The sequence below is a fragment of the Chenopodium quinoa genome, unplaced genomic scaffold (assembly GCF_001683475.1).
Source record: "Chenopodium quinoa cultivar QQ74 unplaced genomic scaffold, ASM168347v1, whole genome shotgun sequence".
In the NCBI taxonomy this organism is placed as follows: Eukaryota; Viridiplantae; Streptophyta; class Magnoliopsida; order Caryophyllales; family Amaranthaceae; genus Chenopodium; species Chenopodium quinoa.
In genome coordinates, this window is record NW_018742206.1 from 88,064 (window position 1) to 103,052 (window position 14,989).

Here is a 14,989-nt window from a genome sequence, read left to right on the forward strand (position 1 = left end):
AAAAAAAATTGTATCTGGTTTTAATTTTTAATTTTATGTTCCTATGTATTTTTTTTTTTTTTTGAATTATATTTTTGTATGTAAAAAAATTATAAGTTCCCTTTTTTTTTTATAAATTTTCTTTAAAATTTTGATGTTCTTCTTTTTTTAAGTTTTTGCAATTTTAAATTTTTTAAGTTTTGTTAGTTTTTTGTTTTTGGTTTTTTCTTTGCATTTTTGATTTTTTGTTTTTGTTTATGTTTTTCATTTTTTAGTTTGTTGTTTATATTTTTTGTTTTTGGTTATATATTTTGTTTTTGGTATATTGTTTTGTTCATATTTATATTTTGTTTTTATGTTTATATGTATATTGTCTTGTATATATTTATATTTTTTATGTTTATAATTTTATTTCCGTGACTTGTTTATTTGCTTTTGTGTTTATTTTCGACTTTTTTTAATTTGTTTTCGTTATTATGTTTCGTTATTTACTTGGAGTTAGGCATCGCAATTTAGACCTGGTGCGGGGAAGAGTATTGACGTCGTGAGGAGTACGATCTACTCAATGGAGAGCTCGGGGCCCAGACACGTTAGATCCCGTGGTATTTCGGCCTCGGCCCGCAGAGAACGGGTGCACTGTTCTGCGGACGATCAAGATGATGATGATGATGATGAGGAGGAGGAGGAGGAGGTCGAGGAGGAGGAGGTCGAGGACGAGGATGATGCAGATGAGGATGTCGACGATCAGAGTGGACCATATGATGATTACGGTCCATTCAGTCAGAGGCTTGATGATACGTATGAGACGCATAGGGTAGATGTGCGTAAGGGTCGAGATGGTAGGTTTGTTAGTAGATCTGGCACATCATCTGCGTCCACTGTGTCTGCGGGTAGCAGAAAACGGTCGAGGGCCGTTAATGATTCTTGGATGGTGAGGGGTGAGGTGGCCGGGGGACCTATAGACGGGAGTGTGATTCCTAGCTTTTTAGGACACATCGCTACCCGTATTTGGGAGGACCAGGAGAGGGCTTTGGATACAGGCATTTTGAAATGCCAAACCCGGGAAAAGACTTGTAGGTTTTTGTGTAGCTGGGCTGATGCTTGGCCGGAGGAGAGCGAGATGGTCGGGCGATTGAGGGCCACTAGAGTGAGTCACCTTCCTGCCACCATGCACGACAGGATTGACTGGACGCTGATCACGGCTTTCGTTGAGCGATGGCAGCCGGATACGAACTCGTTCCACCTTCCGTTCGGTGAGATGACGATCATGTTGCATGACGTCGAGGCCATCCTTGGGATTCCCGTGGAGGGAAACCGAGCATCTGTCGTCACTGATGCGGATCAGGCAGATTTACTAGCGGAGCTGTTGGCGGTGGATAGGGTTGCGCTGTACACATCGGCACTTGGTGTGTGGGATCACGGCGGCGTTAAGATCGCAGCCGTCTTGCAGCGATGTTTGCACCCTACGGCACGTAGGACGCAGGACACACAGCTGGCTGCATATGTTTTTCTTCTTCTCGGGTGTACCTTGTTTCCGGATAAGAGCGGGAACAAGCTCAGGCCACGCGACATAGTTGACGCGTGTGAGCCCGACAGAGTAGGCCAGTTTTCTTGGGGGTCGGCTACGCTGGCGTATCTGTATCGCCAGTTAGGATTCTCGAGCCGGGCTGATGCAGCAGGTATCACTGGATGTCTGACGTTGTTACAGACCTGGATATACGAGTATTTTCCTGCGTTTCGACCACACCGCGACCCGGTTCCCATTGGTGATGGCCAGCCACGTGCCTGTGCGTGGAGTCCGCGTGTCGAGAAGAAGTCCGTTGACCGCCTGCGCTCCATACGGTTATCGCTTGACAGGATGTCCCCCTTAGAGGTACAGTGATTAAATTATTTCTACTTTTACAATCTGATGCTTTATTTTATGACTGTTACTGATTTTAAATAATGTGCAGGTGAACTGGATGCCTTTCGGCCAGAACCCTAGTAATAGGGTACCCAGGACCCTCTACACTGGACTGATTCAGTATCGCGAGATCGTAGAGGCGTACATGCCGCAGCGCTGTCTTCGCCAGCTTGGATTTGTCCAAGTTGTCCCACCTCCACCGGCATGGCCCAGTAAGGCGGTACGATCTGCGTCGTCGAAGGAGTACGTCGTCCAATGGCCGTCAAACATGATATCCATGTGGGAGCAGTTTCCGATGGTTGCCCGCCTATGGACGGCGGAGCTGCAGCGGCCGCCAAGTGGGGTGACTGCCATGTGTGACCAGCACTACATGGAATGGTACATCCGGCACTCGCACCCGAGGTTGATCAAAGACATCGACGACACAGATGATGACGATGCTCCAACTCCTCCTGTTCACGGTGAACCGTATGCGGAACAACATGCTCTCCGATAACGAGCGTCCGCCAGAATGGATGAACCTGATCGACATGTAACGACGCCCTGTCTTGCGTAATTACGCGGTGAATGGTGCATGCACAAGGTAATCCATGAGTCATTGATATAGCACATCCGCACCGAATAGCCACTTCATCGCCCAACTCCCTCATCCTGGTATACTCGCTCAGAATCAACCCCAAACAGTGGTGTGACACACGACCGTGGAGAATCTTAAATATGAAATGGCCATACAACATGCCATGTCGTCGTCTGGAGTCCTCGAGATAGTTCTTGATGCCGTTCCTCTGAGTATCAATAGCCTTGTTTATTCTCTCGAACAGTGTATCCAGAGCAGCCGTGGAAGAATCAATCCAGTCCTTCAAAGCTCTATGAGCGCTCTCGACTCTGCATGTCGTAGTGTTCCCAAAATGAAGAACTTGGTTCGTCCAATATTTGACAAACTTTTCCCTCTGAGGTACCCACTGATGCATCACATAGTCTACGATTGGCGGGCACCACTTGTACGCATCCTTGAAGTTTTCCAAGGCTCGATCGTACTCTGCCTCTGTGGTAGCTTGCATGATCTTCCGCCACTTACCATTTACCAATGTCTCTGCTGTTACTAAATTCTTGTTGAAAAGATTGTAGGCTTTGACTTTCACGCAGTTGTTGATGTGCCATGTGCACAGTAAATGGCTCGACTCCGGAAACAGCTCCGCTATAGGGGCAAAAAGACCTCCCTCACAATCACTTACGATGGCCGATGGCTGTACATTTGGGCCGATGTAGTTTCTCAACTTTTCCAACACCCAACGGTAACTCGCAGCCGTCTCATCCTTCATGACTGCATAACCAATCAGAAAGTTCTGGTTCGTTGGAGCCATCCCAACCATCTCAACCAGTGGGAACTTGTACTTGTTTGTCTTGTACGTTGAATCGATCAAAATCACAGATGGCCAAGACGAAATCATATCAGCACAATCAGGATGGACAAGGAACAAATGAGTTACCTCCGATGTGTCTTCGTCAGATTCAAACCAGTAAAGGTAACCACGTGCTTGTGCCTGGTGCAGAAGCTGCTGTATAGGGTTCCTTCCCTCTGACCGTTCAAACCTCAATTTCTGTCTGACGTTGTAGATGTGTCTTCGGTTTGGCTGGTCTTCGGGGAATTTCTCTAACACAGACGCTAATATTTTAGCGGGCTTCACTTGAGCATCACTCATTTCTTTTACAACTAGTTTCGCAGCTGGACTTAGGCCGCTTAACTGCCGATGCCCCACTTTGTATGCTATCAGCTCATGGTTGTGATATCCCCATTTGCCGTAACCCTTCACTTCCCAACCGTCACGCCTTTGATGTTGTCGAACCTTAACTCGGAACTGACACCCACAACCTTTCCGCTTTGAGTCAAACCGAATCGCTTTACTGAAATCTCGTTCTTCTCTTTTGCGATAACGGTCGCATCTCAAAATGCGATCCATTCTACCATCCCGTTGAGATTTATGAGTTGCTACTACTAAACAAAAGCCTGATCTAATTGCAACCTGTTTTGCCCAATCAATCGCTTGTTGAGCATCTTCGAACAGGCCATCATGTACAAAAATCCCACTGTAATCATTTCCGTCTCCACCATAATCCTGTAACAATAACATATAACGTATAAATATAATTACATTAAGATTAAATTAACAAAAACAAACAAAAAAAAAAAAAAAGGGATTAAATTAAAAAATAAAATAAAAAAATAAAAAAAAAAAATATTCCCCTACTGGCGCCTGGCCAGGCGCCTTGGCCGTGGCTGCGGCGTCCTGGCCACGCGCCACTACTATGGTCGAGGCTTCTCCACCAGGCGCCGTGACCACGGTGGCGGCGTCCTGGCTAGGCGCCACAACCACGGCATGGCCTTTTGGCTAGGCGCCAGCCACCATTTCGTCCTTACGATGCGTTACGAACCTCGTTTTCCGATGACGACGGCGATTCTCCGGTGATCCTCGGCGATCCGGTGCTGCTCCACATTTTTTTAGTGCGAAAAATTTATCTTCGGTTAAAATTATAAAAAGGGCAAATTTGTCAAAAAATTATAAAATGTGGGCTTTATGTAGAGATTTGCGGGCGATGAATAACAAGTCCCTTTTGGGATAACGGTAATAATACAAGGTAATATGGTTTTTGTTTTTTGTAATTTGACATAAGGAAATACATGATAAACAAAAAATATTTATCTAATGACATTTTTGTAAATTCCCAACAAATTATAGAGAAGTAGAGAGCACAAGAAAATCCTCCCAAGACCTTACAAAAAGTTACTCCTTCCCTTCGTGATATCATTCTTCAATCCTTCTTCCATCTTCCCAATCAAGGGTAAAAATGACATTTGGAACTCAAATCAGCTACCTCTCTTTTAAAGCATATGGCCCTGTTTGGGAGAAAGCTGAAAGCTGAATCTGATTTAATTAGCTGATTTTGACTAGCTGATTTTATTAACTGATTTGACTAACTTATTTTATTAACTGATTATATAAAAGTGTTTGGTAAATAGCTGATAGCTTAAAGGTGATTGAGTATGTGAAATGACCAATAAGCTAGTTATGGGGTAGGTAGTTTAGATAGGATTTTAAATTAAATGAGGTTATAAATGTCATTTCACAATAATTAATGAATAAGCTAATTGAAAAAGCTCCTAAAATGAGCTTTTTCAAAAAGAGCTTATTTAGTGGAATAAGCTCTTTCAATAAGCTTACTACCAAACACTTGTATTAGCTTGTTTGACTAGTCAATCAGCTAAAGTTAGTCAAATAAGCTAATATGCCCCTGATAAGCTTACTACCAAATAAGGCCAATATCTTCAAATTAGCTGATCGAGGGACAAACCGCTCATTGAATCCGCTCCAAACCAAACAGCAAAATTAGCTGATTAAATTGGTCAAAATTAGCTGATTAAATTGGTCAAACGTTTTCAAAGGAACGTTTTTTTTAAAATCATCTTTCTCCTCCTCCCACTTATTGCCCGCAATTTCATCAACAATCAGGTAAGCTTATCGAATTTTCAATTAGAACTAGGATATATTCTGAAATTGTTTTTTTTTTTTTTTTTGACAACCTGAAATTGTGTTATGGATTGCTGTAATTTCTTACTTTCTAATAGCTTTGATTTGATAATTTTTCCTCTTTTTATTACTTTATTATTAGACGGATCTGTTCCTTTAATAACTGTGACGGGTGATAGGGATCCATAGAATTGGTCTCTCTCAGATATCCATTGAAGCAACTTCTGAGGTAAGTTGTTTGTATTTGTTATCATCATATCAAATATCCCTAAAATTATGAGATCGATAATTGAATCAAATATCCCTATAATCATTAATCAAATTGTATTGTACAACACTTGAATGTTAGGATTTAACTATGAAATCAGAACCAATTGGTTGTTGGTGTAGTGGTGATTGGGACTACACTTGGTAGGGAGGACTCGTGTTCGATCCCCCGCAATAATAATCGGGAGGGGATTGGAACCTAACCACCCAGAACTGATTCTCGAATACGGATTAGCCCAAAGGGTGAACCGGGTAGAACACCAAAAAAAAAATTGAAATCAGAGCTCTTTGCCTCAGGGACGGGCCTCACTTGAAATTATCTCAACAATATGCCTAGTTGATTGGAATTGCAAAAAAATCTGATTTGTGTTGATTATAGGCTAGTCTAGAGTTATTTGTAAAGATTGCAACTTTTAGGTCAAAGCTTGTCAACTCTATTGTTGAATGATATTGGGTATGGTTGTGAATTGGTTGTGTTTACAGGAGATGGAAACAAGTATTATAAGCATGCTGCAAACTTCAGTAGATTGGGTGACAATGGCTTTTGAAGCTCCCTTTGCTCGGGCTGTTGTCTTTGGAGTACAAATTGGGGGTATCCTCTCATATCCGTTCCATTACTTTATTCAAACTAGGTACTCAAATTAATATATGCTACTTTTCATCTGTAAATTTCTGTAACATTTTTATGTTGCTTTGTTTCAAGGTCATCTATTTGTTGAAGGTCTTCTCTTTGTAGTCATCCTCTATCTTCTGTCTCAAAAAAGTTATGCGCCTCCAAAGAAACCGTTGACAGAGGAGGTAGGCTATTAATATATTATTTTCCTGCAAGGTTTCATTATCTGTCCCTTTGATTATGTTATCTTCAAAATTGTATTCATGAATGCTGGAGAACTTTTGAGAGAGATTGCGCTAAAGTATATGTTTCGGATCCACATTGACCACAACTGTATGTCTGTATCATTATATTGTTCTGTATCTTGAGTGTTGTTTTGGGAATTTGGGATTTACGGTTCATCTTCTGATGGCATGTGCTAGACATTTCACACTATTATGCATTTTTTGTGAGGTAAAATTGGGCTTCTCTTATTTAAAAGCTTGATGATCATCCACTACTACCTGGATACTTCGATAATTGTCGTGTTCTTGTTTAATTTGAGCTATAATACAACTGAAGTGTGCTGTGCATGTTGCATTGTACCTTTAGAATCCATTATGATTCTTTTATTTTGGCAGGAAATAGATGGATTGTGTGTTGACTGGACTCCTGAACCCCTTATTCCAGCTATGACAAAAGAAATGCGTCGTGAACCTCCAAAACTAGAGAGGTAAAGTTGATGATTTTTTTGAGATTTGGTTCTGCAATAATAATATCCATTGTCCAGTTGGCAAATAATAATAAAAAGCTATTGGATGATGTCTGTTGCGTAAGTTTAGAGATGGAAAATAAAATTTGAGATTCTTCAATGTTTACCATAACAGATAGTTTACTTAAGTGTTCTTTGTGGATCTGTTGGTTTAATTTTTGTTTATTTTTTTAATCACACTATGAAGATGTTTTAGAGTTTTGTCATGTTTGAGTCCTAAGTGTTTAATTGATAAATGAACATTTTGATGCAGTGCTGCCGGGCCACACACAGTAATCAATGGCAAGGAAGTTGTGAATTTTGCATCAGCTAATTATTTGGGATTGATTGGACATGAAAAATTGCTTGTGAGAAAAACTTATGCATATTATTTATATTCTACTAGCATATTGTATTGGCCAATCTGACTTGCTTTGTTTTATAGGATTCCTGTACATCTGCGGTAGAGAAATATGGCGTTGGTTCTTGTGGTCCTCGTGGTTTCTATGGAACTATTGGTGAGAAATAGTTATTGCTCTTGGTTGAATTGACCCGTGCTAGTATGAGTTGGAAATTTGAATCTGGATTATTTGCATGTAATCATTTCTATTTTTCTCTGGTATTTTAGATGTGCACCTGGACTGTGAATCCAGAATTGCAAAATTTTTGGGGACGCCGGATTCAATACTTTACTCATATGGACTTTCCACCATGTTTAGCACAATCCCGGCTTTCTGTAAAAAAGGCGATATCATTGTTGTGTAAGTATAAGAATCCTCCCCTGCTTGGCTGTTTTGAATGATTATATCATTATATGCATACCTAAGGCCTGTAGTTGTAGTCCTTTTAAAAATTATTTATGTGAACACAACCCACCCTGTTTTTAGTTAACTAATAGCTCTCCCTTCTGAAAAAGTAAAGAAATTGCCACTATGAAGATTATATATTTTACTCACAATCTGACTTGCTGCCTAATTGTTTGATATTGTTGGTTCTAACATTTTGAAATCTTCTTAGAATGATCTATAATTATTTCCTTGTCCATCTGTGGTGTTGATAAAATGAATTACCGTTATTTTGAATTTCTTTTTGTCATCCAAAGTGTGTTCCTCCTCCCTTTTCTGGCAGATTGGCCTTTCTGTTTTCATCCTATCTGTTGGGTGCTCTTCCAGGGATGAAGGTGTTCATTGGGGTATTCAAAATGGACTCCATTTGTCAAGAAGCAAAATTGTGCATTTCAAGCACAACAATATGGAATCCCTGAAAAGAACTTTAGAGACAATAACTAATGAAAACAAGCGCAAGAAAACTCGGCGATACATTGTAATCGAAGCAGTTTATCAGGTATGTATTTTATTGGTCACTTGGTTGCAAAATGTGAACCCTAGAACCTCTTAGAAACTTTAATATTTGTATTGCCTGGTCTTGTGTCAATCAAATAATAAAAAGAGTTTCTTTCTAGTTCTTGCCTAGATTTTGAGTTGCCTTAGAGGAAATAATGACATAACTCGTCTTTACTCTAAAAAGACAGCCTTGCTAGATTTTTTCTTTCTCCCGGAGTAGATAAGATGGTCTTGACTTAGTACTCCCTCCATTCTTATATGGTAGTTACGTAATTTGAAAGGAATTCCTCTTTGTTGATTACGTTTGGAATATATCCTTTTTTAGACTATTTTTGCACAAAAATGTCTTTTTGGTTACATTTAGAAATTTTCATTTCCTAGACATATTTTTGGACAAAAATACTCTTTGATTTGTAAGTTAAATTCCAATATTGTCCTCATTATTCCATGTGGAATTGTACCTTTTGCTATATTTCAATGGATTAATCAGCACAATTGCTGATGTTGATGTCCATTTTTTAAGACTCTTTATTACTTTCTCTCTCCCCTCTCTTCTTCAACCTTTTTCTCTCTCTCTCTCTCTCCTCCTTCCTCATATGCAATCAAAGATGGAAAAACTGGATTCCATCTTTATCTTAATTTAGGAAAGGTGCTGGAGACTGACCATGGAGAGACTAGAGGAGGAGGTGCTGCGTGGTGTGGTGGGAGGAGGAAGTGGTTTGAATGAATCCCTTCTTCCTATATAGACTTAATTGCATCCCACATTGCATCAAACGAATCTGCAACTAAATTCCCAGCGCAAGGGCTATGCATATCATTCAACTGCACCTAAGAATTTACATGCCTTATATGGAAGGGTTTTTTATTTTTATTTTTTTTCTTTGATTGAGAGGGATAGTGGGACCCGAACTTCTTGTAGTTTGGATGAGAAGAAGTATTACTACCTCAATGGCTTTGCATAGACTCCTAGGCAAAATTTATTTGTAAGTGTTAAATAAAGAGAGAAAGCTATAGATGCATGTGATGAGGAGAGATAGAGAGAAGTAACTTAAAAGGGAAAGAAAACATTTGTTGCACATAATATGAAATAGAGGTACTACATTTGTTCTTTTATGTTTTACTCGGCTATTCTAGATATATAGTATAAGAAAATTATAAAAAGGTGAGGGGGTGTAATGTAAAGTTATACAAAGTAAGATATTGTGGGTAAATAGGTGGCTAGGTATGAGAAAGAAGTGAATAAAGAGATAGTGTGGAAAGTTGTAATTATTGTGGGGTAAGATGGTAAACGAGGTATGATTAAAGTAGAACAAGCAAAGCGGGCAGAAGTGTAGAACAAATAAGAACGGACAGAAGTGGAAATTGGGTAGAACATAAAGAAAGGAAGGAGTTATAAAGAAACTAGAAGGCCATTTTCATTTTTAGAATTGAACAAATGAATTTTTGATGGATTATAAAGGAAAATAAGCAAACTAATTTAGGACAGAAGGAGTATAAAACACCTAAAGACATAGATGCTTGACTTTGAGTATGGCATTATTGACTTACAAAGCTCGATGCATCCTGCATCCGTGATAGGCACATCAAATAAGTCTGACGTCTAAGATTACTTGGATTTGAATATTTTGGATTCAATCATGTCTGCCAAGATTTAAGTAATCACATGCTAGAAACTTTTGTATTCTGAGACTAGAACCACTAAGACAGAAGGGGCAAGGGGGGATAGGTACAGTCAATCATGAATCCAGGTTTTGGAGATTCTCTGTTGCAAACAAACCACCAGTAGGAACAGTATGATCTGATCCTTTCCTCAATATTATCTTAGATTTGATTCTATTTTTCTTTTTAGATTATTTTAAATCTTATTAGTGGAGTTGGCATGTGCAGCATACAATATGTAACTTGCTCTTTAACTCTAAAAGGTTCTCCATAGAAGGTATCATTACGGATATTAGGATACTAATGTAATTTATTATTGTGCTTTCTCTGTTTTTTTTTTATTTTTTTTATTTTTATTTTTATTTTATTTTTAATGTCTTTGATTTTACAATGCATTGTATGAGGCAAATAGTTGATATTTACTTTTTTATCTTGCAGAACTCTGGTCAAGTTGCTCCTCTAGATGAGATTGTTAAATTGAAGGAGGAATACCGTTTCCGCCTTATGATGGATGAGAGCAACTCGTTTGGTGTGCTAGGAAGTTCTGGAAAAGGCCTCACAGAACACTTTAAAGTTCCTGTATGTTCAACACTATTGAGGTTTTAATTGTTTCTCTTATCTCCGTATAATACCTATCGTGACATGGTGTGCAGGTTGAGAAAGTCGATATCATAACAGCTGCGATGGGTCATGCGTTAGCTGCAGAAGGAGGATTCTGTACTGGAAATGCAAGAGTCATTGATCACCAGGTATGATAGATCTATTACAATATATTGTTTGGATGGCATATCTTTGTTACTTGAAGCTGTGCTTTATTGTGTGCTTGTGTATTTTCAAGTGCGATAAATATGGCTTAACAGCAGTTGATAATTTTTGTAGGTAGAAAGTTAGTGAAGAAATACTGGTCAACTACTTTTAAGAATCAATATTTAGATAAAAAGTTACAAAATTAAAATTCTGAATAAAACCTGAGCTTGTGTCCTATCCAAGTTGTATTCCATATCTTCATATTGAATTTATTCTGGGACTTGGATATCTTTAGGTAAATAGTTACTGAGAAAGACTCATCAGATCAATTTTGGTACCTAAATGCTCCCACTTATTTTATCCTACATCTTATTGTTCTTGATAATTGTCCTTGTCTCTTTTCCAAATTACATTACGAAAGTTAACATCTTTGTTGGTTAATGACTTGCAATTTGTTGGATTTGGTGTTTACTTGCAGCGCCTAAGCAGCTCTGGTTATGTTTTTTCTGCTTCTTTGCCTCCGTACCTAGCTAGTACAGCAATCTCTGCTATTGATGTCCTTGAAGAAAATCCTAATCTGATTAGAAAGTTGAAAGAAAATGTTGCACAATTAAGAGCTGGTATGTTCCTGAATTTTTGTTGCAAAAGTTATGTGCATGAGTTCTGCTCTTACCATTACGAATTGGTCTCGTGTATATATTGTTGACATTGTGATTTGGTCAATATCTATTACTGTTCACCATGTTATATTTTAGGATTTAGACAAATTGTGGGGCCTGAATTTCATGATACATATCGATTGACATGTTTTGTTCATGGTTGAATACTAAGTTGTATACCATAGTCCTGTAGAAACACTGACAACCTTCTTGGTTCCTTGGGGCTTGGGCTATCTAGTTTGTGCCATGTTTACTCTGTTTGGATAGCATCAACCTGCACTATATGTGTAATTATGTTGGAATAGGGCAAGTCAATTAGGATTCTAATAAGATTTGGAACTTTTGCCTTTCTATCTAGATAAGTGTCCAAACAAGGCAATATTTTTATTTATTTATTTATTTTTTTAAAGTAAAGGCACTGCATGATATATTGATATAAATTATTCGGACTACTTAGGGTCAAGAACAATGTAATAGGATATATTGGATGAACTAATCAATATACGAAGTATAATATAATTCCTTTCTAGTATTGAATTTTTTTTTTCTTTTCTAAAACTTGGAAGAGGGTGATTGAGAGTGATGAGTGTTTTGGGGATTGAGGAATATATGGTGTTGGATAGGGCGGTGGGGAGGGAGAAAATTCACGTCAACAACGTGTCATGATTAGATATGTATATATTTTTTTTTTATCATTCTTTTATTATTTTACAAAATTCGTGTTTTATGAACTATATTGATTTCCTTTGCTGAAGTTTTCTCAAATCTTAATGTTTTTTACTAACACATTTTTACCACTCATATAAAACTTTCTTGTTTTTTACTTGGATGCTCTTTCTTTTTCTCACTTTACACAAGGCACAACTTTTTCTACTGATTATCTTGTTATGTCCCTTTTTCTATATCTGCAATTCCTTATGAAGATTCATATTAGATTCTTAGCCGACCCCGAATTATTTTGGGACTAAGAGTTTGTTGTTGTTGCTATTGTTATTGAAAATTTTAATTAGAAATTTTTGTACTTGGTCCTTTTGGTTAGATTTTAGTGATTCAATTTTGTTGTTCACTGATATTTTGATGTCTTTATGACTTGATTCTCTGCTTTGGATGATTTTATATATACAAAACTAAAGCTTCTTACTAATGGGGTTGACTTAGTTGCAAAATATGATGTAAATCTAATATATCTAATATAAAGGGGAGTTTTTTTTCCTAGTTTTTAGAGCGCCACGTAAGATTTTATTTTTTAAAAAATTATTAGAGCGCCAATTAGGATTAATATTTTTAAAACGCTATAATCGGATTATGCCACGTAAGATTAGTTTTTTTTTTAAAGCGCTATAATAACAAACCACCACATAGGATTGATAATTTTAAAACACTATATTAGGATTATGCCACGTAAGATTAATTTTATAGCGTCACATAGATAAATCTTATATTTTATTCAATAAAAAAAAGAATTGCAATTTACTTTAGATTAAAAATTTTATATTAATTATAAAAATAACATCAGTGTGTTTTTTGTGTGACTAATCATATTGTGTGGTCGGCTGAGACACACCCAAACACTGACCGAGTAACCTCTATCAATAAAGTAACCCCTATCGATTGAATAACCCTTGACTAACCAAGTAACTAACTCCTGACTAAGTAATCCCGACCACACGGTATAACTAGCCACATATGAAACTTTGTGAAATAAAATATTATCTTTTTAGATTACGAATCTTATCTAAATATGAGAAACAAAGTTAATAATCCATTTTTTATAATAGATTTTCAAGTAAAATATATATTTAGTAAAATATTTTATTTGAAAAAATACAAACAAACCGTGCGTCGCATGGGCTTCATCTAGTTAGCCTATATTCTGCAGTTTGGGAAGTCTAGATATGAATAAGAATCTAGGGCAGAATTTGAAGTTGTGTTTGGATTTGGATATGAGGTTGACTTAAATTTACTAGGATAGCCACACCCCTAGCTTCTTGGTCTTCCATCTTTGTAATTCTTCTTGGCTTCATGAGCTACTTGGCTGTGCTAATATGATAGTTCTTTTTGTTCCAGGTTTGTCAAATTCTGAAGGATTAGTAGTTGCAAGTGACCCTCTTTCTCCCATTGTTTTTCTACAACTATCAAAATCCACAGGCTCTTCAGAAAAGGACCTGCAGTTGCTCGAAGATATCGTCGATGAGGTATACATGCCACTGAACAATTTATTTATTTATTTATTTTTATAATTATTATTTTTTTTTTTTATCATGCATAGATTTAAGATTTCTGAGCTAGTTATACTTCATGCAGCTTTTGGAGAAGCACAATATATTCGTTGTAACTTCTAAGCGGTCAACACTTGATAAATGTCCTATACCTGTTGGTATAAAACTATTTGTTTCTGCTGGGCATGGTGAACCTGATATAATGAAAGTTTGTAAAGCATTGAAGATGGTTGTACCATCAGTGCTAAATAACCCTGCTGAAAGTTTGGCTTCTGAAAATTGAAGTCAAATTGATTTCTGCTTGTGGATTCAAAGCTTAAGATATAGTTAGGAAGACCCCTATTAGAGACTCCTGCAAAAAGCTTTATCTATCTGAAATTGCTGAAGAATACATACTTGCCATTTAACAGATGTTCTCTGGAAGTAACGGAAACATGGGGTTGGTATCGCGCTGTGGAAGTTTTAGGGAAACTCGCAGTTTTGTAAACCTGAAATGCTGTGCTACTGCACCTTGATTGAGGGAAGTAGCTTCTAGTACAATGTTGGCATAACTTGTCATACTTTTGGGTTTGGCTCTTTCAGGACTGGCATGTTATGTAGATTGATTCTTCTTCTTACAGTCCAAGAAGCATGTAAGTATAGTGATTGTGTTTTAGAAAACCATCTTAATAGTCTTTAAGTTCTTGACCAATATTGTTTATTTTTTCACATTGTGTCGTTAATGTGTATAAACTATAATTCATTTTAGCGATTTGTTTATCACATAATCTTTTCTGTTTCTGGCTCATTAATACTGTTGGTGGTGAAATCTGATTTTGTCAGCAAGAGAATAGTAAATTCTTATTATTCCGGCAACACAATTTCAGAAAATGTATTGTCAAACAGAGTACGCTCATTTCTGACATTCTGAAAAGAAAATTTTAATTCGTCTAGAGTACGAGGAGAGAATGCAGATTGGAAAAACACATTGTTTTTGCACTTGTAGACTTGCAGTGATTACTTGTAGCTTGAATGTGTCAACAAATCCAAATACAAAGTATGGCAGATCCGCATTAGAGCTGAAGGAAACTGTCTTTCTTTTGGACTGAGCGGGTTAACAACCGAAAAAGAAGACAGTAAATTCTACTTCTTGCAAATTTAGAAAGTATTATTTATCACTGCGGAGAAGAAAAAAAAAATACAACCTTTATTTTTTAAGTACTTGTTCTATTTTTCCACGTGCGGAGTAGAGAGAATATAAAAGTAATAAAATTGGGACTCACTAGTTGAGAGAAATGAATTAATTATTATAAAAACTTTCCAAATAAGAAAATAGAGCAAGTATTTAAAAACGGCCGCAAATG

General features: G+C 37.4%; 2 protein-coding genes across 3 annotated transcripts; both read left to right on the plus strand.

Moving 5' to 3' along the window:
* The first annotated feature begins 1,626 nt into the window (after window positions 1–1,626).
* Window positions 1,627–2,378, plus strand: LOC110733163. The gene is made up of 2 exons (XM_021913179.1): window positions 1,627–1,852; window positions 1,932–2,378. Exons 1-2 carry the CDS (start codon window positions 1,838–1,840, stop codon window positions 2,376–2,378), a joined length of 462 nt encoding a protein of 153 aa, XP_021768871.1. The 5' UTR covers window positions 1,627–1,837.
* Window positions 2,379–5,290: 2,912 nt separating this feature from the next.
* On the plus strand, window positions 5,291–14,433 carry LOC110733305 (long chain base biosynthesis protein 1-like). 2 transcript variants are annotated; one of them, XM_021913324.1, is made up of 14 exons: window positions 5,291–5,391; window positions 5,552–5,638; window positions 6,160–6,268; window positions 6,380–6,474; window positions 6,910–7,001; window positions 7,294–7,387; window positions 7,465–7,537; window positions 7,648–7,780; window positions 8,192–8,363; window positions 10,460–10,600; window positions 10,675–10,770; window positions 11,247–11,388; window positions 13,495–13,622; window positions 13,732–14,433. In XM_021913324.1, exons 3-14 carry the CDS (start codon window positions 6,163–6,165, stop codon window positions 13,927–13,929), a joined length of 1,470 nt encoding a protein of 489 aa, XP_021769016.1. In that variant the 5' UTR covers window positions 5,291–5,391; window positions 5,552–5,638; window positions 6,160–6,162; the 3' UTR covers window positions 13,930–14,433. The 2 variants fall into 2 exon arrangements, with proteins under 2 accessions (XP_021769016.1, XP_021769024.1); XM_021913332.1 differs by lacking the exon at window positions 5,291–5,391 and having other exon boundaries at window positions 5,440–5,638.
* The last annotated feature ends 556 nt before the right edge of the window (window positions 14,434–14,989 follow it).